This window comes from Clupea harengus, chromosome 4, assembly GCF_900700415.2.
Source record: "Clupea harengus chromosome 4, Ch_v2.0.2, whole genome shotgun sequence".
Lineage (NCBI taxonomy): Eukaryota > Metazoa > Chordata > Actinopteri > Clupeiformes > Clupeidae > Clupea > Clupea harengus.
In genome coordinates this window covers 17,476,564-17,500,731 of record NC_045155.1, presented here as the reverse complement: position 1 = coordinate 17,500,731, position 24,168 = coordinate 17,476,564, and the positions used below count along the sequence as shown (strand labels likewise).

General features: G+C 42.5%; 3 protein-coding genes across 12 annotated transcripts in view; all 3 read right to left on the bottom strand.

Annotated features, from left to right (window-relative positions):
- Positions 1 to 2,121: 2,121 nt before the first annotated feature.
- Positions 2,122 to 12,399, bottom strand: hm13 (histocompatibility (minor) 13). 2 transcript variants are annotated; one of them, XM_012834588.3, is made up of 13 exons: positions 11,973 to 12,399; positions 10,822 to 10,851; positions 9,521 to 9,619; positions 8,687 to 8,769; positions 8,416 to 8,504; positions 7,906 to 7,991; positions 7,462 to 7,587; positions 6,938 to 6,995; positions 6,439 to 6,522; positions 6,107 to 6,143; positions 5,862 to 5,964; positions 5,594 to 5,679; positions 2,122 to 3,299 (listed from the first exon to the last, which is right to left on the bottom strand). In XM_012834588.3, exons 1-13 carry the CDS (start codon positions 12,195 to 12,197, stop codon positions 3,224 to 3,226), a joined length of 1,182 nt encoding a protein of 393 aa, XP_012690042.1. In that variant the 5' UTR covers positions 12,198 to 12,399; the 3' UTR covers positions 2,122 to 3,223. The 2 variants fall into 2 exon arrangements, with proteins under 2 accessions (XP_012690042.1, XP_012690043.1); XM_012834589.3 differs by lacking the exon at positions 10,822 to 10,851.
- A 1,993-nt stretch (positions 12,400 to 14,392) lies between these two features.
- On the bottom strand, positions 14,393 to 19,758 carry LOC105906412 (deoxyribonuclease-1-like). 2 transcript variants are annotated; one of them, XM_012834548.3, is made up of 9 exons: positions 19,565 to 19,758; positions 18,038 to 18,195; positions 17,441 to 17,529; positions 17,213 to 17,293; positions 16,909 to 17,021; positions 16,500 to 16,612; positions 16,167 to 16,324; positions 15,616 to 15,712; positions 14,393 to 14,880 (listed from the first exon to the last, which is right to left on the bottom strand). In XM_012834548.3, exons 2-9 carry the CDS (start codon positions 18,188 to 18,190, stop codon positions 14,719 to 14,721), a joined length of 966 nt encoding a protein of 321 aa, XP_012690002.2. In that variant the 5' UTR covers positions 18,191 to 18,195; positions 19,565 to 19,758; the 3' UTR covers positions 14,393 to 14,718. The 2 variants fall into 2 exon arrangements, with proteins under 2 accessions (XP_012690002.2, XP_031422367.1); XM_031566507.2 differs by lacking the exon at positions 19,565 to 19,758 and adding an exon at positions 19,482 to 19,539.
- Positions 19,759 to 21,618: 1,860 nt separating this feature from the next.
- LOC105906377 (nuclear receptor coactivator 3) overlaps positions 21,619 to 24,168 on the bottom strand; it is a 75,239-nt gene continuing 72,689 nt past the window's right edge. For all 8 annotated transcript variants that reach the window (XM_031566498.2, XM_031566503.2, XM_031566499.2 and 5 more), the window contains one exon: positions 21,619 to 24,029. In XM_031566498.2, coding sequence (XP_031422358.1) covers positions 24,018 to 24,029 — 12 coding nt within the window. In that variant the 3' untranslated portion in view covers positions 21,619 to 24,017. The remainder of the gene's footprint in view (positions 24,030 to 24,168) is intronic.

Here is a 24,168-nt window from a genome sequence, read left to right as displayed (position 1 = left end):
TGTGTCGGTCTGTGTCAGTGTCTGTGAGTGTGTGTCAGTGTGTGACAGTGTGTGTGTGAGTGTCTGTCAGTGTGTGACAGTGTGTGTGAGTGTGTGTCAGTGTGACAGTGTGTGTGTGAGTGTGTGTCAGTCTGTGTCAGTGTCTGTGAGTGTGTCAGTGTGACAGTGTGTGTGTGAGTGTGTGTCAGTCTGTGTCAGTGTCTGTGAGTGTGTGTCAGTGTGTGACAGTGTGTGTGAGTGTGTGTGAGTGTGTGTGAGTCTGTGTGACAGTGTGTGTGTGAGTGTGTGTCAGTCTGTGTCAGTGTCTGTGAGTGTGTGTCAGTGTGTGTCAGTGTGTGACAGTGTGTGTGAGTGTGTGAGTGTGTGTGTGTGTCAGTGTGACAGTGTGTGTGTGAGTGTGTGTCAGTCTGTGTCAGTGTCTGTGAGTGTGTGTCAGTGTGTGACAGTGTGTGTGTGTGTGTGAGTGTGTGTCAGTGTCTGTGAGTGTGTGTCAGTGTGTGACAGTGTGAGTGTGTGTGAGTGTGTGTCAGTGTGTGTGACTGTGTGTCAGTGTGACAGTGTGTGTATGAAGTTGAATGAGTAAAGAGTGTGCATATGTGACAATGATTGTGAGTTTCATGAAAGAGGTCAGTGTTGTGTTTGTGTGCATGCATATCTGTACATGTGCATACATGTGGGTATGTGGAGGACCAGGTGTGTACACATACATGTGTGTATTTGTGTGTGCGTGTGTGTGTGTGTGTGTGAGTGTGTGTGTGTGTGTGTGTTTAACCACTATCAGGTGGCTTCACGCCTGGCTTGATGTCCCCAGGGAAACTGTTTGACTGTTGTCACAGCGCTGTGAGCTGGAGCCTCCTGAATGCTGGGAACCAGAATCTGTAGCCGGCTGCATCCACACAACACAAGGACACAGGCTCTGAGCAGAGCAAACACACACACACACAAACACAAGAAAATAAGCTTCAACAAATAACAAATAGTATATGAACGGATTAACCTCTGAATTCCACCCTTACCCTTTAGAGTCATCATTTCCTGCTCCACAGCGATGCGCAAAACATCCCAGGAGCCGCACATGGAAAACAGCACTCAGAACTATCTAGAAACATTCTCAAAACATATCATTATTATCATTTAAGAACCTCATACACAGTGTGGAATAATAAATCTCTCACTAGTACTGAGGGTTTTCACTGGCGCGACCGCCATCTATGCCCTCACCTGTTGACGCCTGGGTGAGGAAAGTCAGATGTAGTTGTCATGTTTCATTTGCAAATAGGCCTGTGTTTGAGAGGAAGAGGGAAATAGTGCATCACTCACATCAGCACTGTACCTTACGGTAGAATCCCTCTGTACCTGTGGCCCCAGTTTTGGTATCTTTAAACCTTAAAATCATTTACACTTCAATATTGAATAGAATAAAACACTAACAGCATAACAGCATCTGTCAATCATTTTTATCATGGCATTCTCTTAAGTGTTAAAGCCCTTCTGTGCTTCGTTTATTATGAGCTTCAGTTCCCTCACAAAGAATGAAATAGTAAAGTGCTATTCTGTATGACAGAATATGGGGACTGTTATGGCTTATTGACTTACATGAGCTAGGCTAAATCTTTATATTCAACTGAATAATCTTATCCGATCGTACACTCTGTGCTGTACAACTCAGTTTAAGTACTTGTTTCATATCTCATGTGGTTTGGGTCAGTGATAGTAGCGAATGCCAGCGAACACAGGCCAAGGAGTAATCGCCATCTAATCACTAACTTCAGCCTCAGCTCCAGCTGCACCCAAACCTGCCATCAGTGAGGAGCTCACACTATTACTTGTGTCGGTGGCGCCACCTAGTGACTCAGCAGACAAGACTGACACAGCACACAAATTGCTTAGGTGCGATGGTTGCTTTCATATAGGTTTGGTCAATATGCGCTGGTTTAGCATTAACTAGAGGGGTATTGTGATTCCAGTTTTAGTAATCTGAGGAGACTGTAGTAGCTGTAGTTACAGTCAGATCCCAATAATGGTTTCCACACATCAGGGATCTCACTGGTGTCCATGGCATGCTGTCCTTACGGTCAGACATTCACAAACGCAAACGCACAGAAAATAACATCCACACCATTTTTATGCTTGTCTACAAGTGGTATACCACACCACACTTTATTGCAAAAAAAAAAAAAGTGAGAGGAAAAAAAAGATAACTGCTCCTCAAGGAAGCTTAACCTTGCACTGGTACACCAAGAGAAATGAGATTAATCAGGATGAGACTGCAAAAAACAATGGGACACTTTTTTTTGTCTTTCACCAAGCAGAGCGTAATAAATCCTATGGACATGACATGATCCTTTATAAGCACATACAAAAAAAAAAACAGAAAAAAATAAACGCTCATGTGCACTGTCCCTAAGAAAGGTCACTCCCTGCCTCCAGAGCCAGAAAGACCAGAACATTTAAATAATATACCATAGGCGGAAGGGAAAAAACACAAATAAAATGAAAACTAGAAGACTAATATTTTGGTCCCACTTTGGTCTCCTTTTCTGAAAATACAAATACTAGGTAATGGAGATACGCCGTCATCCAACAGCATCTCAGTATTCACATTCCCACGCCAGTCGCTCACGCACCCCTTTTCCAACGTTGCGGTGCAGTTTCAAACAGTTTTTTAGGAACCAAAACAAACAAAAGTACCATACTGCACCTCTGACACTACTGGACAAAACTGGAGAATGACCCAAATTTAAACCCAAATGGTCTGTTGCCATTTTAAACTCACAAGCCTTGCTTTTCATATACACTAAACACCACTTGTGATTCTCTTTTTATCTCCCAGACAAAAAAAGGTTAAAACACTGGTCTTGACGAGAACAGAGGTCCACATTTAAAAATAATCGATGACATTGCAGAAGGCATATTCAATAGATGAAAGTTGTATATAAAAAAAAAACAGCAACAAAACAAAAGGAATTCATAGGCACAGTAGAAGCTTTTTTTTTGTTTCCATTTTCATAAACCATTTACAGACAACAAAAACATTCCAACATCATAAACAGTTACTGAGAATAACGGGCCATTTCCATGTATGACACGGCACGTCGGCATCATGGCAGGTCCTCCCAGGCCATGAGACCAGGAAGTGAGTGTGGCTCGTGAAATGTGGTGTTGGTGGATGGAGGGTTTTCCCAGGGTCATGGGGGGGGCGTGCAGGTGCAGGTCGTCCTGGTTATTGGTCCTTTTTCTCAGTCTCTGTCGTCTCTTCTGGGGAGGTCTCCTCTGTCTCCGGGGGAGTTTCCTCATACCTTTTGCCAGGAGAGAGGAGACTTCAAATCAGTAAAGCTGTGATGGACAACACATAACAACCATCAAATGACAGGGTGACACCACACAGCACAAAACAATCAGTCAGGATGGACATTTGAGCCACATTCACTGAACACCATCACACAGCTGATGAGGGCAGAAACAATAGACGGGCCGAAGTGGTCAATCAGCCATTCCACAAACACCATGTGTGGGATGTGTCCAAAAATATATATTAAAAAAAGTAAATGGTGGGGAAGTGTGAAGGGCCCCACTGTATGGCTGTGGGAGAAGCGCAACAGAAACCAAAACAAAGCAGATTGGGTGGAGAAGAAGGACTCAGGCGGACGGGGAGGGAGTGACCTTGCTGTGAAAGCAGGATGGGAGAGACTGGCACCAGGCAGGCAGCCAGAGCAGAGGAGTACAGGTGCGAAGGGCACAGAGGGTGGCACGAGGGGGGTTGCACAGTGGGGGGCACAGCGGAGCCATTGGCATGAGGACAGTCGGCACATCAGATTAGGATGAGATATGACACAAGGATGGGAAAGGTGGTAGCTGGTGGGCATGGGGGCAGAGGCAGAATGAGTTGGCGAGTGACGGTGGAAGGGGAGTGGAGAGCTGGGGTAGGGTTAGGGTGGGTTTGTCTGGGGCATACCTGCCCAGGTGAGAGGCCCCGATCGGGGCCCGGAGGCCTACATGTTAGCGGGCGTGTGTCGGCGGCGCCAGGGGGGAGAGGGGGGACCCTGCATGGAGGCGGCTAGGCTGGCTGGGGACCCCGAGATGGTGGGGAAGTGTGTGAGGCGCGGGGTGTGGGGCAGCACCTCCTCCGCAGACTCATAGCTGAGCGCCAGCGAGGAGGAGAGAGGGGAGGAGGAGGAAGAAGAAGAAGTAGAGAAAGGAAGCCATAAGAGAAAAATGCAGAAGGAAAGAAAAGAGGGGATAAAGAGGAGAGAGGATAGGAGAAGAGAGGGGAGAGATTAAAAAAAGCAAGCTTTTTAAAGATGACTGAAAGAACACGACAGGAGAGAGAATCGTAGAGAAACTCAGGAAAGGAGAGAAGGGACAGCCAGGGGCAAGTCTACACAGGAAGATGAAGGGTGAGCAGTGCATCTACCCCTCTAGATCACCAAATATACTCAGATACCCCGCAAATGAAATTTACTTGACAGCATAATCATAAAAAAGAACAAACGCCATTCAGGTAACTGACGTGTTCCCATTCAATAACGCCCTTAGGAGGGCATTTTCACTTTTTTATGTGAACTTCCTTTGTCCCGGAACAGTGTTGTGGAGAAACACAGTGGGACTCTGAAGGTCCTGAGACCAGGCGTGGCATAAAGGTCACTGGTTGGTCGTTGCCATGACTACTATCGCCGTGGCCGGTGCCAGCTCCTGGCAGGAGTGTGGGGAATGTTCCTGCTCACACATCACATGGCCATGCAGGTGCCAGGTGTCCCGCCAGTGCCCTCCGCTGCCCTCCCGAGCTGGCCAAAGCAGACACACACACCCCCACCACCCCCTTTACTCCCTGGCTGCGCCCTTTGTGTTGTTATGACTACTGATCATAGTTTCCTATCCAGTACAGATCTACTGTGTGATATGGGGTATGGCCTTGTGTGTGTGTGTGTGTGTGTGTGTGTGTGTGTGAATGAGAGAGAAAGACTGAGAGAAAGAGAGATTATAATGTGACTTTTTGTGTGCACCCAAAGTCTACTGAGTGATTGAGAGAGAGACAGGTAAATAAAGGCAGGCAAAGATAAATGAAACAAAAAGAAGAAAAACACAATGACGTGAGTGGAGCAGGGAGAACTATAATGTGGTCAGTCCACCATTCATGTGCTTCATAACTGTGGATGGCCAGAACAGAGTACCACAGCACTCATGGGTCAGAGATAGCCAAGTCTGTGTTATGGCTTTTCACTTCAGATCAAGACAACTCCTTCAGTCCCATTAGGTTGGGAGGTTTGGTTATTTTCCAGTTATTTATAATTTAAAAGTACAGGAGTAAAAGGACTAAAAAAAAAGAAAAAAAAGGATTCAACTAGAGCCTTTTACTTTAAAGGCTTGGATGTAAAACCAACGTTTAGAATTGCAGCAAACTTCAGAATGGAAGTTTAAAATGTAAGACACCATTAATCACAGCATAAACTCTAAGGCGTCTCAACTGGGCAATGTACATAGATACTGGAAACACAGGCTAACCGATGGATAGAAAGACACACACACATTTTTAGCAATGACTGTAGGATGCGTATATATTGTGTAGGGTTCTATTACAGGAAAGAGGAGATACCTGAACAACTCTGTCAACTCTCCTTTGAGCAAGGCCACCACCACTGGGAAACCAATACAGGCTGGCACCAGATACAAGAGAGCAGGCTGAAGGGGAAACACACACACACACACACAAACACACGTTAGGAACATGGATAATCATCTACCTAGAAATTCAGAATCAGGTCTGTTTACAGATTAGGGTCGTACACAAGATATCCTCCAAATCCACCATGCAATATTCATCAACAAGTGTTTGGGGCTAGGTCTAGTTCGGTTTCCCTCACCTGAGCAGCTTTGAAAGTGTGCATGACGAAAATGGTGAGGCCCAGACCAAAGATGTAAGCTAGAAAACTGGTATAGAAGTAGGTCCTGGTATTCTTCTTCAAACTATGAGACAGACACACACACACACACACACACACACACACACACAGTTCAGATACAGTTTGTGTCACACGGAGTATTACTACAGCTTATGGGACCAACAGCATCAAACACATACACAAACTAATATGGAAATCAGTTTTACCTAACATCAAAGCGGAGCAGCAATGCAATGAAGATGCCTGGAAAATGAGAAAGAGTAGACAGAACAAGTTAACACAGGATGGCAGAATGCAATTGGATTCAGAAAGAATAACTCAACAAAAAAGCACAAAAGGAACATTATAGCCCCCTCTAGTGGCATACTATTATTCCACAGACCATTGAGGGAATGTTAGATGTACAGCTGATTTAATCTTGTTTGATTTAACAACCTAATAAAACAAGCATAGCTGCCCATTTCTGTTGAACAGTAAAATTGTGCCAGACGATACTTGAAAGGGGCCTGGTGATGTTGTGCCAGTGTTGTGAACTCACCTGGGATGACGATATCGCCCAGGCCGAGCATGGCAAAGTTACTGGCGTTCAGCCCCCTCTCCAGAAGGTCCTGAGGGAAAACCACTGAAATGACGAAAAGGACAGATAAGATCATACATGTCATGACCTCACCGGCTCCCACTGTGTCACTGCCACAGCCTTACTCACATTCACTTTACACAAGCATTTGATCACTCACTCCATCAGATTTGATGTAGAAATGTATGTATAACTATTAGAATATATATAAATGTATATATGTATTATACATTTGGGTATTATAGGCAGCTGTCCTATCAGGTAGCTAACCTCATGGTCATGACAGCAAGTACTATGTTTGAGTTACGGTGAGGGGCTATAACAGCAGTCACTGATAACGTTCTTGCATCATTAAAAACAACTGCCAGTGACAAGAGGCCCATTTTTTATGCCTTGGGTCAATATTGGTCATTGCTGATAACAGCTGATGAGAAACAAAACAGCAGAATAAAATACTCACACTTGATGGGTGCCTCAAAGGACTTGGCCACTGTAACCATGACATTTGTGCCAAACACCTGTAGGGGAAAAAACAAGAGAAACAGAAAGGTTGTGTTTACTCGGCCGAGTCAACAGCTGCTCCGCGTGAGTCGGCAAACGCTGGATGACCTGCAGGGTACGGACAGACGTGCACTGTCTACTAGCGGAAAGCTGACGTGGAAAGTCCAGGTTCAGAGAAAAGGAAGGAAGAGTCCACAGAGTTTGTGGTCAGCCATTTGCATTATCTCAACTGCCAGATGCATATTTGCCTGTTTGGAGTGAGAACAGCTGGAGGAGGGTATGTGGGAATGCTGCAATGCAGCTTTTGACTGTGCTCTCTGAACCTGACTCTTCTTCGTCATTGGCAACACACACAGACACACACACACACACTCTCTCTCTCTCTCTCTCTCTCTCTTTCTCCCTCTGTTACACTTATGTTAACACCCTTACAAAACATGCATATACACACACACAAATGCACCCACTTACACACAGACTTACCCAAAAGACGTCGTAGACAAACAGGCCTCCCAAGAGGATGCATCCTGTGCTGACGTTATTCAGGTGAAGAAGCTCAACACCATTCAGAGCGAAGGCCAATCCAAAGAGGTTGTTGGCCACCCAGTGCTGTCGGTTATACACACACACACACCGATTCAATGCCAGAGCTGTAAACTCCTTACAACTTGTAAAACTCAATGTCTGGCGTTTACAATGGCCTAAAATGAGCCTTGGCGTTTCAGGTAAAACGTATTGCCACCAACGTCTGGATTTCTTGGTCATAATCAACTCTTTATTCATCTTTGACAACATTGCCAAAGGTTTTGAGTACAAGCTATTTAAGGTCATTTTCTATAATTATGTGTTGATGCACAGCAAAATCCCAACCACATAAAGATGACCTAAAATGACATACATAGAAATAAATCTTAAATGTTATGTTACCTTTTTGAGAATGTACCAGACCCCCACAACTGCACTGATAACCAGACAGAAGAGGTCCCTGGTGTCAAACTCATAGTTGACTATCTCTGTGAGGACAAAAGCACAATCACAAGTCAGGGTTATGAGTTTATAGCACTGTTTACTTTTAGTTGTTGACAATGATAGTAACGCTAAATTACATCATGGCTAACAGTTATCACTCTCAGAGATCTGAAAAAAACTAGAAGGTAAAGAAAATGGGCACTGCATTTATGTGACAGAAAAAAAAGTACTGGAGTTAGCATCAACTACAGTGAGAAAATAAGAGAAGAAATAGGGACAGCCACTGAGTGATTAGGTGGATAGGATGACCGCAAAGGCAAAGATTCAAAGTAAAATGTGTCAGAAGAGAGACGCCAGAAACAGAAAGACAGTGACAGAAATAAAAAGAGAGAGAGAGATGGAGAGAGAGAGAGAGAGAGAGAGAGAGAGGAGAGAGAGAGAGAGAGATGGAGAGAGCAATGTGCTCACCCTCTTTGCTCTCCCCTGTACCCTGGGTGAAGAGGAGCTGATACAGCTTATTGGGCACGCTGGCTGGGACCACCCTGTTCATGAAGGGACTGACAGAGAGGTGTCATAATGACTCATGAGGGCCAGGAAACACAACAACTCAAAAGGCTTTATGAGGACCAAGGACAGCACCGAGCCACGGACCACATCATCCACAGTACAATGCAATTAGTCGGTCATGCTACGAGCCTCCTGTGGTGCAAAAGGAAAAGCACCCTGAGGCCTGTCTTACCTCATGGTGTGAGACAGGGCCAGGATCCCCAGCACAAAGAAGTACATTGATAGCAGCATGTTAATATACTCTTGTGAGAAAATCTAAAACAGACACACAAAGACAGACAGAGAAAGAGACAGAGAAAGAGAGAGAGTATGTTCCTTGTCAAGTTTTGGATTTTGGTATATCTGGTTTGATTCATCATATCTGGTAAGCTTTAGCCAAACAAGTTAGATTTGAATCAGTTTGTCCAAATCCAAATATGGTTATGGTAATAACATTTTACAGATGCTTTAAAAAAAGAAAAGAAAATATATATAATATATATGAATTCATTTTTTAAATCAGACAGCAACTTGACCAAAAATCACATCCCATTACAAGATAGACAACAAGCAGAAGGAACAACATTTACAGTACCATCAACACTAGTAGGATACAATCATTCTCCTATGCATAGACCTTTCCAGGAAACAGGATTTCTTGAATGTCTCTAATAACCTCTTATTCAGTGTAGACCCTTCAGATGACTAGATTATAATAACCTAATAACAAGATTGGTTTTCAAGACAACAAATGTGATACAACAACGAGGACCTCATGAAACAGAATATTTCTTTCTTCCGGGTACTACAACCAAATGTTATCAGTGTGAGCAGGGGCAGCTGTGCAAGGGTTTAGAGCACACACACACACACACACACGTGTCACTTTCACATCAGGGCACAATATGGAGGGCAGGAAGTAAGGATGATGTGTGCAATTTTTTTTTCTCTTCTTTTTAACAGGAAGTGATTGGTCTATGTGTCTCCTCCTAATAGGCCATGTGTTCACGCAGCGCTTCCGCCTCACCTTAAAGAAGAGATACAAGCCAAAGAGGGTGCAGCTGGCTATGATGGGGAAGCGGGCAGCATCTCTGCTCGTGATGGTCTCAGGCATGTCTGAGGAGTTCTATGGGGAAGGAGAGGCAGGAGAAGAAGAAAGAGAGAGAAAAAAGATGGAGTGGTTACAGGTTACCTACAGATAATACAGCGCATACAATTGCAAACTAATGAAGACCTCAGAGAGTGAGAAAGCCTTCAACTCCAAATACAATAACCAGAGCTGTGTTTCACAGAAAACTGAACACAATGACTTTGTCATGTAAGCCAGTTTGTTTCGGAGGGTTTTTGGCTATTTATAGATCAGAGTATTTATAGATAAGAGCAGGGCATGACTGGCAGGCAGAGAGTAATGTACTGGAGAGACCTAAAGGATTGAGGAGTAAAATTAGCCTGTCCCCAGTAATTGAAGTGAAACTTCACACCAACTCTGACCCTAACTCAACCCACTGCATAATTTGTAAAAATCCTAAAAGGTGGGAAACGGGCTGAGAGTGAGTCTCGATCAGCAAATGTAGTGGCACTCACACTCACGGGCAGGGGCTAGGGAAGGTGGGCCGCCCATTTCATGACGTGTATATGCACCAAATGGTCGTAGATACGCCAGCATCGGCCTTGCAAGGTTCAGTATGACTTTAAACATAAAATGGCATGTTGGCCATTTTCAACCCATAAAATTACGATTTTCTATTTATAAATATAGGAATATTGTCTATATTAACAATAGTGTTGATGTGTTTCATCACAGTTTAGTCATATCATTTCGTTTCCAGCTCAAACAGATATATTTTAGGGTGGATTTACACTTTAAATCCATCTAAAATGGGTCAGCGCTTGAAGCTTACTGCGGGCAAATAGGGAATGGGCTCTTACATAGACGGCTTTTATTCAATCATCTTACATGCCTCTCTCCTAGGGACTGACAACTTGCTTTGGTGTGTGCTGACGAGCACACCTTACGAAGTGCACGTCGACTTATACACGTGTGTAGAAGGACTTCCATTAACTCTAACTTTATATCTTGCAAAGTGTATCTAATTAATCGTGTACAAAATGGTGATTCACTAATGTGTTTGTTATTCAATGGCAGCCCGTGCCAAAAGTCAGTTAGTATAGAACTGATTAAATGAATCCTCTCGTTTATTCACCTGTGATAAATAATATCTTGTAACTATTTCTCACGATTGAATGAAATGAACACGGGTAATGAGTGAAACTGAGACAGCATGAGGAATAAATGTGTACGCTGGGCTATCGGTTTAAAATACTCACTCGGTACACGTAACCATTTTCGCCGTCAACCTACGGATGAAATAAGTGTACAGAAAATATTTAGAGAAACCCTGCAGCAAGTGAGTTTAAGTGCAATACTCGAGGTGAGAACAAGCCACGCTCCAAGCAAGGCACGAAGACATGATGCAGAGGCTCGCGGATGCGGTGAGTGAACTCAGAAGCCGTTAGTTACCACATTTTCAGCACCCCGTTATTACAACATCTAACTGTTATCAACACCCACAAGAAAAAAGTGTATGCCCCTCTGAATCATGCATCATTCACCAAAGGAATGAAAGGCAACAAATCCCGTTACACACAATGTAGGGATTGAGATGTGAGCAGACAAATTCCATCTTTAATAATAAAGGTAACATTTGTGAGGCGAGGGCCGGTAGCAGCAGTCAATCTCATAACGGTTCTGTGTTGCACACGTTTTCCATTTATTTCAGTTTACAAGCAAACCCTTAACCGTTACAGTTTCGTAACTCCAAAAGGACTTCTCGCACATAGCATCTTGACAGTTTTGGCAGTTTTTCATCGCTAAAGTTGAGCTCAACATTTAATCTGGTAATCATTTCCCACTCAAGTGTTAGATTAAATAATGTTAAGGGTTATTACACTTCACCCTACATAAAGAGTAAAAATTCGTTTTTTTTTTTTTTGCCTAATTAGAAGAGTACATTTATCCATAAAATGCCTCACATGCGTCAGATGAGGCCTAGTAACATTCTAAATTACCTTACAAGTTAACTATCTTATTACGAGATCGCTTCCTAATATCAGCTGGTAAGGTTTCCAGCTGTTTGGTTGACGATACATATTAATGTCAGCTAGCTAACTAACGAGTTAGCATCATGAAAAACAATGTTAGCTAACGTTATCTACTAGCTTCCTGGCTAAATGCGCATGAGCTGTGTGGGGGGAATGAATCGATAGCTTCACCAGCTGTCAGACCACATATATCCATAGCGTTTAACTGTACTCTACATTGGCATTAAATTACCCTATAAAACCCTAAAGGGGAAACCCTGAGATAATTTAACTAGACATAACTAGCAAGCTAGCTACTTATCCCACAAATCATACTCCAGTTAGCTAGCCTGCTACTTAGATTGTGTCAAATAGAGCAATATATCCAGGTAAATTACCTTGCTCTTTGAGCAGGTGACGGAGCGCAGCGCACCAAAAAAGATTGGCAGCAAGGCCATGAATACAAGGCTGCCATATGCCAACGCTGTGCCTTCTGGTGTTGCAACGAATTTGGCCACTGTAGCATTGACGGCATCGGTTCCATTTGTGTCGGTAGCATTCAAGCTGTCCAGAGCCGGTGAAGTTTCAGTCGGGGCCACCGATCCTTGGTCGACATCTGCCATTTTTGCTGTAATGTCAACCGTCGGAAAACTGTGAAAGCCGGTGTGCTCTCCCGAGCAACGTAAGGTCAGTCGATGAGTTCGCAAACACTACCTGTTTCACATCAATATTGGTTCTTTTTTCTCATAAGGCCACGTTTCCTAACTCTCTCCGGGAACTGTCATCTTCTTCACAACTAGAGCCATAGACCTAACACACAATGTATGTTTTCACAGCGCCACCTATCGTTCTGGGGTCAACGAAGTAGTCGGCAACAAAGTCACATGAAAATGATTGAGGGCTACACAGGTTTATAGATTATTATCTCAGTAAGACAGTACAGTAGGCCTACTCAAGCACAAATGAATGTACTCAGTTACACAGCAATAATTTCTGATTGGAGTAGCAATGACTACACCAGATCATGGATGTCATATGTCATTCAACGGTGCATGTAGGATTTGGTGGCATCCAGCTGTGAGGCTGAATAATTTCTCTCCAAGCGTGTAGGAGAAACTACGGTGGCCATCTGGTGCCTTAAAATCCCTCTTTAGTACCAGTGTTTTGGTTTGTCCGTTATGGGTAGAAACATGTACTCTAAAAAATGTGGGGCTGTTGAGTCATTATTTTTTTTTAACTCATTCTGGGTTGTTTTCTGTAACCCAGACAGTGGTTAGTGGTTGAAGACCAGGCCCCCTCCTTGAGCTGTAACAAGTTTAAAAAAAAACTGTTGTTACTCTTCCAAACATCCTGCCTAGCAGTTTCCAAGTTTCAACATGCAATGGGAAACGGGCGATTTCAGAGTAAAATAAAGTATGTTTGTATAACTTAAACCTTTTTCATCCAGCATAGACATGCCCTTCGTAAAGTGATTGAAACTATTGCACCTTGCTAGCTAATTGTGTTGATAGCTAATAATGCCTAGCCTCAAACAGAGCTAACATTAAACACCTTATTAGTCTCCAGCTAATCTACTTGCAGTAACCCTCAGCCTAATCCAACCCATCACCACCATGCACTTATTCTACCCCATACTCTGTGCCAGCCTTTTCCTGCAATGTAAATAATTGGTACCATCAACATAGTTTTCTGTTTTATTGCACTACTTACCCTTGTAATAGTTACCTTACGAGCACACAGTATACCCACTAAGCTCTCTCCCCACCTTATCCACTATCAATTTTGTATGTATCATGTATATACCATTTTATGTTTGTATGTATTGTGTACATTTGCCACATAAATGCTAGTATGCTTATCCCGATACATTTATGCATTCATCTGCCATATTTCTTTTTTTTTTCTCATTAATTTTTTATTTTACATATCAAAGACATAACCAAACACATCAGGAAACATTTTATATAGATACAGATACCCCCCCCCCCCCATCCCCTCCACCCTCCTCCCGCACCACCCAACAGAGCATTGAGACAGTCACAAATCATGTCTACATCACAACAGTAGATCCTTCAACCTGGATATCAAATTCTCCCGTATTGCTAGTGTATGTGGCTGAGCATTATTAACTCTTGCAGATGACAGTTCCATGTAAGGTATGTCCGAAAATGACCGCAGCCAGTGGACAGTATACATGTCATGATGGGGGTATTTCCAGCACTGGGCTACAATCTTTTTGGCTGCAGTGAGGTCTACAAGCCAGACTTTACGATCTTTTTCCGCAAGGGAAAGATGGGAGTCATCATTTAATAGGTGCACAGCAGGGTCCATAGGAAACTGAACTCCTGTTACGTCCGTAACAATTTCGGTCACCTTTCTCCACAATCTAGATACCTTCGGACACTCCCACATTACATGTAAAAAGGAGCCAAGGGTTCCATGAGGGCAAAAAGAGCTAAAAGGATCAGGGGCAAATCCCATCTGATGTCTTATTCTTGGCGTTACATATGCCCTATGCATCGGCCGTATATCAGAATGTCTCCCCTCCCCTTCTCCTCCCTCCCCTTCTGCCCCCTTCTGTTTCTATCTCAACCTCTCTACCCGGCTGGCTCCAAGCAGATGGGTCCCCCCTTATGAGCTGAGGTTCTGCTCAAGGTTTCTTCCTGTTATGGGGGAGTTTTTCCTTGCCACTGTCGCCATTGTGCTTGCTCCAGGGGGGTTCAGGCCCTGGGCTCTGTAAAGTGCCTTGAGAGAATTTTGTTGTTTTGCCGCTATATAAAAAAATTGAATTGAATCAGTCAGACTGACGGACCAAACCAGATACCAACCAAATACTTTTACTTTAATACATTTTGCTGCCAATAGTTATGTACTTTTACTTAAGAAGGATTTTTCATCCAGGACTTTTACTTGTAAAGACTACTTCCACTGTATAAATGAGACCTCATGAGACAAAACAGTCCTCAATTGTTCAAAAATGTTTACATGAGAGTAAAAATGATCATAAGAGGCCATTCATGACATGAAAAGTGTCTTTTCAACTCCCAAAACTGCCAACTAATTATATGGTCTTTGCATGTCTATTAATGCCTGAGGCCATTATTGATTTTACATATTCACACTGTACATTAATCTATCATTGGCTTATGTTGTGGATTCAGGCAGAGTAGATAGCGCCATGGCAATGAGAGGGAGAACGAGAAGAAATGGCTGCAGCAAGGCCTGCTGTTGGGCTGATGACTGTTGGGCTGATGACTTCTCCTTTAAGAGCACTTCAATTGGGTAGTGGTCGCTAATCTTGAGTACCTGCATTGGAAGAGATAGAGTACCATGTTATACCATGAACAAAGATTTAAGAAAGGGTTTGTTCAAATGAAAGACCAAAAACTTGGTGTAAATGTGAATCACAGAGATACAAGGCAGACTGGTAACTACTGCCATTGTCCATGATCACTAAAACAGTGGCATCAAAACCAAGATCTAATCCAGTGGTGTCCAGTCCTTCTTTTAAGATGGAAGTGTAGTGTTTGGTGGAAATGTCATCTATCACGTATCCACCCAAATATTCTCAACCACCAAGAAAAGTTGAATTACAAGTGAAGTATATATGATTTAGTGTGGTCTTTTACCAGAAATGGAATATAGTATTCATAATTATGTTTTCATTAGTGTATAATCACCTGTAATTATGAACTATGGTTTTGTTAGTTTAGAATGAGCCCTTCATATCTACATAGGGTCCACCTCCACAGAGTCTGCCATGTTGAGGCGCCATGTTTCTACAGTAGCCCAGAATGGACAAACCATAACACTGACACTACAGTGGGGCTTTCGCATCTGACGGCTACCGTAGCTTCTCCCACGCACTTGGAGGGGAAGTATTTAGCTGGTTGCAATCTGCAGCCTCACCACTAGATGCCACTAAATCCTACTCCATTAAATCAATCAAAGGCAGTGGCTGCATACTGTAATACTGCAGAGGTAGAAAGGCACCTGTGTTGTAGGATTCAGAACTGGAAGGTAAAAATAAAGCATCCTTACTTCAGCACTTTTGATTTTGTACTTCTTTCTGAAGTTGAACACACGAGCAGAGAGCGGCTCGATAGCTCTCAGGAACTTCTCTCCATGCACCACAAAGCTGCGTGGAAAAGATTAAATCTATTAAAAGCAGCCCTTGTTTACCTGACACAGTTTAGTCATCACTCATGCAGCTGTCTATCACATGACCAGTCACACTGTTATAAACTAGCTGAAGCACAATCCAAACACATTATGAGCAGAGGTGTGCAATCCATGCTATGGAATTCCTCCACCATACTTAGATTTACCGTTCACTTGGTAGGCATTTGATCAAAGCTACTTACAAGAGGTGTAAAAGGGATTTTTTTTATCGGCCGTTAATAATTAATCATTTTCCAGAGCCGTGTTGAGTTACAGGTTATTCAGTGGAATGGGGCTGAGGCCAAAATGTAATGTAATGAATGTAAATTAATGTAAACCTTTCTATGAATACAACGTACACACATAAGATTGACTATAAGCAATTTCATGAATCATTTCACGATCGATAATTTAACCCCTTCTTCCCTTACCGATCATAGGCACAGTCAGTCATGTCTGTGACAGTGGTGTCTGCATCATCCCTTAGCAACCAAAAGAGGCCTAAGGTTGAAAATAGCCGGTTGCCCCTTCTGCTCTCCCTTGTCACATATCCACAATCGGCATGGAAGTCACCCAGTAACAGCACATTCTTTTAATGGGAGAAAGAGGGGTTTCTTTTGATAATTATTGATAGGTACTTTTAGTAAACATGAGAACACAAACACAAATTAAACTATCGAAAGGCTGAACACCAAAACTGCATGCACCATGGTAAATCTCTAGAGCCTCAATCCCACTGCCCCCCTCACACTATAATCCCTTACCTCCACGTTCCATTTTTCCTTTATCTCTGTGAGGACATCATAAAGTGCATCTAGTTCTTTTAGGGCATTTAGTGGCTCGACACGCAGTGGAATCAGCACAAAGTCTCCCACCTCTAAACAAAGGAAAAACACAGCTGCATCTTATACAAGCAATCAGACCTGGATTTGTTCAGATTCCGTACAGAACTTTCCTGCTTGATTAGAATTGAATGCAAAGGATGATTCTGGGAGATCACATGTGATCATATCAGTGTTGTAGTAGCGATCAGTAAGGAAGACTTACTGAGCATGTCTGTAATACCTAGTCATCTGCATGATAAACCTGAACGCTAGTCAAATTTATGGTGATATATGAGATATAAATTAGGTCTAAATATTTCACACAAACAAGTTGCAGGATTCCACTGACCTGTCTTTGATGAATTAAAATGTACTATGAAAGGTTCTCGACTGAAGACATCTTCACTTCCCTTCTTTGTGTCTGGATACTGATACTTGTCCACCAATTTAGCAGTTTTGGTTCTGTGACAATAAGTAAACAGCCCAAATTCACAAAAAAGTAAACAACACAGCGATCCTGAGGATGTCACCTGTACGTGTCACGTTCACACACAGAAGTGCCCCAGGCTGGATACTGGGTAATACGGTTAGGGTGTGTTACTGGCCACATCTGACAGTGTGAAAAATCTTGCATTGCACTGCTGCTGTTTTACCTGTATACAAACACATACTGCTCATCTCCTTCCGCACCCAAGCCTTTACTGGCCACATATTTATAACTGAACTCATCATATCTGAGGAAAGAAATGTAAAAAGAGAAAAAAGTTTTAGACTAAAAGATTTAAATTCAGTCATTAGGCAGCATACAAAACTACACAACACTAAAAGATGATTTAGGTCGATGTATCAAAAGGTGAGTAGAATTGCTTTCCCTCTTGTACCTGTTGAGTGAGGAAATCAGCACTTTCATAGCTTTTCCATCCAGGTCTCTCACCTCTTGCAGAAGGCACACATCACAGCGTGACAAAACCTGAGCATCAGTGAACAGCGATGTAAACAATTTCAGTTGACCTTTCTGATAACTGCCATAACACATTACAGTAATGTGCAACAGTGGGTGAGAGTGTAGCTCTATACTTTAAGACCAACACAGCCACAGGGGCTCGAGTACACCTCAAATTAGCCCGATACATTTCCACAGCCCAATATTTCTCTTGAGCTGAAGGTTGTAAGATTCATGATCAAGCAGCTGCTGTGACCACCAAAAGTTGGCCAGCATAATATCCAAAATGGTAATCTTATCATGGTAACAAAGGAAAGGTCCCCACACTGGATTGCTCAGACACCTGGGGTCAGGAAGCAAACTAAGGTGTGAGTGACTGCAATTAATCATAGTATGGGCATGGGGGTAGGCCATTGAGAACCATCTCAGTCAGCAGGTCAGAGAAACCTGATTATCATACAGAACAACAAAAGGTTGCCAGGCCTGTCTATTCTGTCATAATGTGAGGTAAAGACTGTGAGAAATAACTGCTCACCTTTGTCAGAAGATGAAGGACTCTTGGGTCAGATAATTTGGAGACGTTGAAATCTTGCACGTTGTATGAACATATTCTAAATCCAGAGCTCTTGCTCAAGAAACCAAAGAAAGCCAGGAGGAGGAGTACACACTGCCTCTGGTTTTGCCCCATTATACCTGTTAAATAATAATTGAAGGGTTGATCATTGAAAGTAGCGATGGTAAACTCTTATCATAACACTCAAAAGATTCAATGAAACACTCAAATTGTTCATTTTCTCTGAACCAAAAATGATTGTAGACATTAGAACTAGCTCTCCCGCTCTATGCAAGAGCTGACCATGTAGAGAAGCTGCAGCTTTACTAAAGGATTATGAAATAAAACCAGTTGTTAACATGCAGCGGGTGATGCAAAGCTAGGCCTGAGCTTGCCCTTTGGGCAAACAAGAGATATGCATTAAAAATACACCTTTGAGATCACGACAAAATGATATCTGGCTCTTATTCACATGATTAGCAGACAAAAATCTATAGTGCTTGGATAAGCACACCTACTTTGCAAAAATAAGCCCTGGATTTTGTCTTCCTATCTCCAGGTAGGCCCACATGTTCACTCCTTACACTATTTCATGTGACATGTTAAACCAGAGCTCTGATTTCTCATCTTTGCAATTATAATATTATTTCATTATTCAATTACATTGTACCTCTTTAAAGTATTTGTTTAACTTTCTGACATCAAAAACTACACGCTACACTATTTCAAGCTTGTGACAATGTAACCAGGACACACCTAGTCACCTGCCTTGATCTCTCATTCTCAGAAATGAACTCAAGTGGACTTTCAAGTCATGAGGTATACGACAAGTCAATGGTTTACATTTAAATACAATACAACTGTACACCATAGGTGGTAACATGGCTTATCATTTTACTCACTATACCAATGAAACATAGCAGTATATGATGCATACAAGCTATCCAGGGTCCAATTTGGTAGATTGTGTTCCTTTTTTATGTAATTTTCCCATACTTTAACAAAGTATTCTTGACCGAAGCCTGACGTTTCTGGTGTTTTGTTAATTTTTCAGCTCATCTGTCAAGCCAGGCAACTACATAAGTAAGTCCCTTTTCAATACATGCATGGGAAAAGCCGAAGTCTCAGCACTGCATGGGACATTCTGATTGTTTGCACAACTCCAGTTTAACAAGCTCACCCAACTGGTTTTCAGAGCAACGACATGCCATTTTCCAGCCTGTGAGGTAATACTCCACTGCTTAAAGTGAATACTGGGGAACTGAAATAAACCTACATCAATATCTTACAAAATGATCTTCTACATCACCTTCATAAAATATTCAGGATTTTAAACATATGCTTAGTCCTATTCTTAATCTGCTTTCTGTCAAGTGGTGAGCTTGCAAACACACCCATGAGTGCTTAGAAAAGAGCACAGACGAACCTTAAAACCTCCCAGGCCTCTCACTTTACCCAGCACAAACACATTCACAAACACATTCACTCAAACAGACGAGATACGCTTACCTGTATTTTTTTAGGGGAGTATTTGACCACAGCTACGCTTCATTTACTTCCTTTTCCTCTTTCCACGGTCTGACACTGCTTACCTGGCGTTAGAGGTGGAGTCATTGCAAACCCCACCCTTAGTTTTCTGGGACATGTTTTTTTAGGAAAGTTTTTTTTCTTTGGCAGCATTCTGAAGGTGGTCTGTTCTGAGAGACACCTTTTCTTCTCAACACGATAACTAACAAATTACCTCAAGTTTTTCTTTGTTCCGTTTGGTGGTCCGCCAATTTTTGCGACATTTCTAACATACAACTCAGAACGAAGAGAACACAGTAGTAGCCTAATCTATTAAAGAGTTGCCTAATCTATTACCAAGGTCATGGATTGGTGGTTTAAGACAGGGACAATGAAAGGAAAATTAAATGAGAGAGCCTTTGACACAGACAAGGAGAAGGTGCAACGGCGAGATGGTTCATGGGCATCATCCCACCGCGGAGTTTTTTTCTATCGCTGCGGAGACAGCAAGATGATAACTATATTATGTGTTGTGTGACGTTGGATAATGACAACTCTTAATTATGAAAAGTTGACTACTAGGGTGGCTATATTAATGCCAGTCGGCTAGCCTACTGTCAGTAGTGAATTACTGCGGTCGCCTGTCGGTATGCGCATCGTTGTGTTTATTGGTTGTGTTGTGTGATACATTGGCGTGTCTGAGTGTGTGATGGGAGTATGAGGCTGTGAGCGAACTAAAATTCGTAACATAACCAAGTCACGCATGGAGCAGGGTTCAAGATTATTTGCCTAGCGCATTGTCATATCTATAACTAGCCTACCGGTACGTAAAAAAGGAGAGCCCACCCGCGAAAATCATGTGCCGCTAACATTTGTCTGGCGCCAGGTCTGGGTAGGAGGCCTGTTGTTCCGGGGATATACTATTTAGTTAGATGGTCCGCGAGTTTTTTTGTATTGGTTAAGTGGTCCTTGGTCTGAAACACTGGTTTAGACAGATGACAAAGACGTCCACTTTTTCAGAAAGCATGTTCAGTCAAAGCACCATACATGAGCACGGTGGCTCAGGTGCTTGCACTGCCGCCTCACAGCAAGAAGGTCATGCGTTCGATTGCCGCATGGGGCGCTGTTGGCTCTGGGGGGCAGGTCCTCCCCAGACCTTCAGTGCTCAGGTGGGCTATCTCCCGGGCCTTTCTGTGTGGAGTTTGCATGTTCTCCCCGTGTTCCACTAAGAACCCCAAAAGAAAAACATGCAAAAAGAACAGAACACGTGTCCATCCCTGACCAAAGATGGACAGGTCACTTGACTTGGTCCCCGGGCTTACAAGCTGCCCACTGCTCCTGGGGGGTCCTGGAGGAAGGACAGTCCAGGATGGGGAAAGGCAGAAGATAAATTCACCGTGACTTCAGGCCTGCGTGTGTGTGTCCTGTGTCGCCTCCATATATTCACGTGTGTGTTCCAGTGTGTCATGTGTGCCAATAAAACCTGACAAATTATTAAAACCTGGCAAATTATTATGTTTTAGGAACACACAGCCAACGTCCAAATGGGAGATAAAGCACATTCATAATTTGAGTAAATTCCTGTGAATTCTGTGTGAACTGGGTTCACTGAACCTGCCAGCAGTAACACCTCCTTGGACGGCTCCTTTTGGCTTCTCTGGAAGGCGGGGACATGTATGGACTTGAATAGCCAGGCAGCAACAGCAGGTCAGATCACATAGCATGCTTTCAGCAACCTCCCATGTGCATTGGTAATGGAATAAATTAATCAGGAGAAGAATCAGGCCAATCTGTGTGCATGATCTGTAGCCTATTCTTATTATCGTGTGTGAGGGGGTGTCAGTAGGGACACTGGTGACATCATTCATGACCATTAGCATGACTACATAGGTAACCATGGAAATCAGCTGGCCACCGCATTCATTAAATGCCTGAAATGTTCTACATCCAATGCAAAACAATCTATCAAAATACTCATGCCAAACAGAGTTAAATCCCCACCCTAAGAAGAGACAGGAACATACCCAAGGAGAATGAACACACAGATTGGCAACTGGTAATGTTTAAATAGAAATTTGTATTTACATCAATATTAACATCGAGGAACAAGAAAAAAACGCAACAGTAATGTACAACCGCAAAGTAGAAATATGTTTTTCACATATTATTTCTGCTCTTTTTCTTCCTATTCAAATCAAGTTTAATGATCAACCATATCAATCCATTCTCGGACATTGTTTTTTTTTTTTTTTAAACATGAACTGCAGGGGGCAAAAAACATTCTTCTACCTTCCTGAATATACAGTATTCACTTTGAGATAAAACAAATCTTTTCCATCAAATACCTCTGTAAAATCAAACCAGTTTTCTTAAAATGACAATCCACCTCAGTTTGTCCACAATAATTAAAACCCTTTGACCAAAACACATATCAGATAACCAATATTTAAATGGACAGAGGAAATCCACATTGTAAAAGGCTTAATCTCATGTGTTCAAGACAGGAGCACATTATTTGTGTGAAAAAAAAATCTTCACAAACAAAAACAAAACAAAATCTAGTCTTTATGGGGCTTTTCCACACAGGTCAATCTCTACATGAAGACATCAATTTCAGAAACTACTTATGCAGCTGAAAATACAACAGAAAACCTCTTTGGATTTTGCCTTTCATCTGAGTCGGTAGGTTCCTCAAAAATATTTTCAAATACAAAGCAGGAGGGCAAGAAATAAAATACAAATTCAGGAAAAATTATCAATGGTCACCCGGAAATGTCCCAACAGACCTGAAGACAACAACTGAAACCTCTTCATTCAGGGCAATAATATGTTCTCATCCATTGCTTCCTATATCAGATCAGAGGCATTGGTAAAAAATAAATTAAAAAAAACAATAAAAAAAAACACAAAAAATGAAAAGAAAAACCAAAACTGAGCAAAAAGGTTAGTGAGGAGGCAGAGAGGGGTCCAGAATGGTGCATTTCATCAGCATATCCAGGGGTCTGAACCCTTTGGGGTTTCCCTCCTCAAGCCCTCCTACCATCCTCCAGCACAAACCTCTACTTCCTGGCACCCGCCATCTCAAACTCAACACGGTGCCCTCCTTCAATATAGATTTATATAGATTTTGTAAATATCATTCAAGGTTTAAAAAGGGATTCTTTCAACTCTTTCAAAGGTTTACGCTATACTGCCACTTGAAACTGCACTATCTCCAGAAACTGTTGATGGATGACAAAAAAAAAAAAAAAGCATTGAAACTTCGGAAATAGAAAGTGCCTTCTGAAGGATAAAAAGTGGCTTTTTGAAGGTGAGGAAAAAAAATGCCTTTCTGACTTTAAAACAGCCTTCCACCTTCTCTACGTTTTGACATATCGGCAATGAAAGCTGTATTGACCTACAACACAGAGTAAAATAACCACAAAAAAAATCCTACTTTTTAAATATCAAGACTTACAGTCTGTGCAAAAACAGTATGTGACCTACAAAAGCGGATATAGTACATTTTAAGCCTTTTTACAATTTGTATTCACAGACGAGAAGGAAAAACTCCAATTCTGACATCACATCTAATACTGCAGTACCTTTGAGTAGATGACACTCCACATAATGCTCTGTAGTAAAAAAAGCCAAAGGGGGAAGATTATTGCTTACATCTGCATAACTAGACAAACTCTGTGCTTTCTGGGTTTCCATCTTTTCGTGTCCCCCCTTCCCTTCCCTTCCCCCAAACCAAAACAGACATCTTCATTACAGAGAGGGAAAACTAGACCCCCTTACAAAACTCTGATTCATCCTCCAATAAGGCTGAGACAAAAATGACAGAGAAATATTGCAACAATCCTTTTTCGCCGTGAGCCAGCCTTTTTTTCTTTTTCCCTGTAAAGTGCAATCACCGCCAAATGATTTTCTCTCTGTGTGGTACCTTCACTCAGCACTAAAAACAGGGCGTGCCATGGCAAACCCAGAGCTGTCAAACACAGCATGACATTTATACATTCTAAAATGAGCGAGGAGACTAGTCTCTCCTCTAGGTCATTTCGTACGGGGGCTGCTCCGGTTCAAACCGATCCTGCTCATATTGTTTGGTCCAGCAGGAACTGTGGCTCTGTGACTTCTCCATCACTAAGAAAAATTGTCAAGAGACTGAAGACCCCACAACACTTGAGATAGCTTCTGAAGACTGATGGCTGATGTCTGGATGTATGTGTGTGTGTGTGTGTTTTTTTTTTTTTACTGATGTGTGTATGTCACAGTGTCTCAGATTTACAAACGTGTGTGTGTGTGTGTGTGTGTGTGTGTGTGTGTGTGTGTGTGTGTGTGTGCACGAGTGACTGTGGTATCTGGCCATATGTTTCCAGGTGAGAAACCCGGTGAGTAGATAGTCATGTAGGCCTGCAAGCCCTGGAGTCTCTCATACTGGGGTTCACAGTGTCTCCATTCCTCTCAGCATGTCTCAGCAATATTTCTGTGAAACAAAGAGAAAAAGAGAGAAGAGATAAGTCAGTTTTGGGAGGCTTAAACACCACTATTGGGGAATAAAACATACATTACTGTGTCCAAATGTCCTGTTTGTTAGCGGACTACACGCAAGATGGGACACTCCA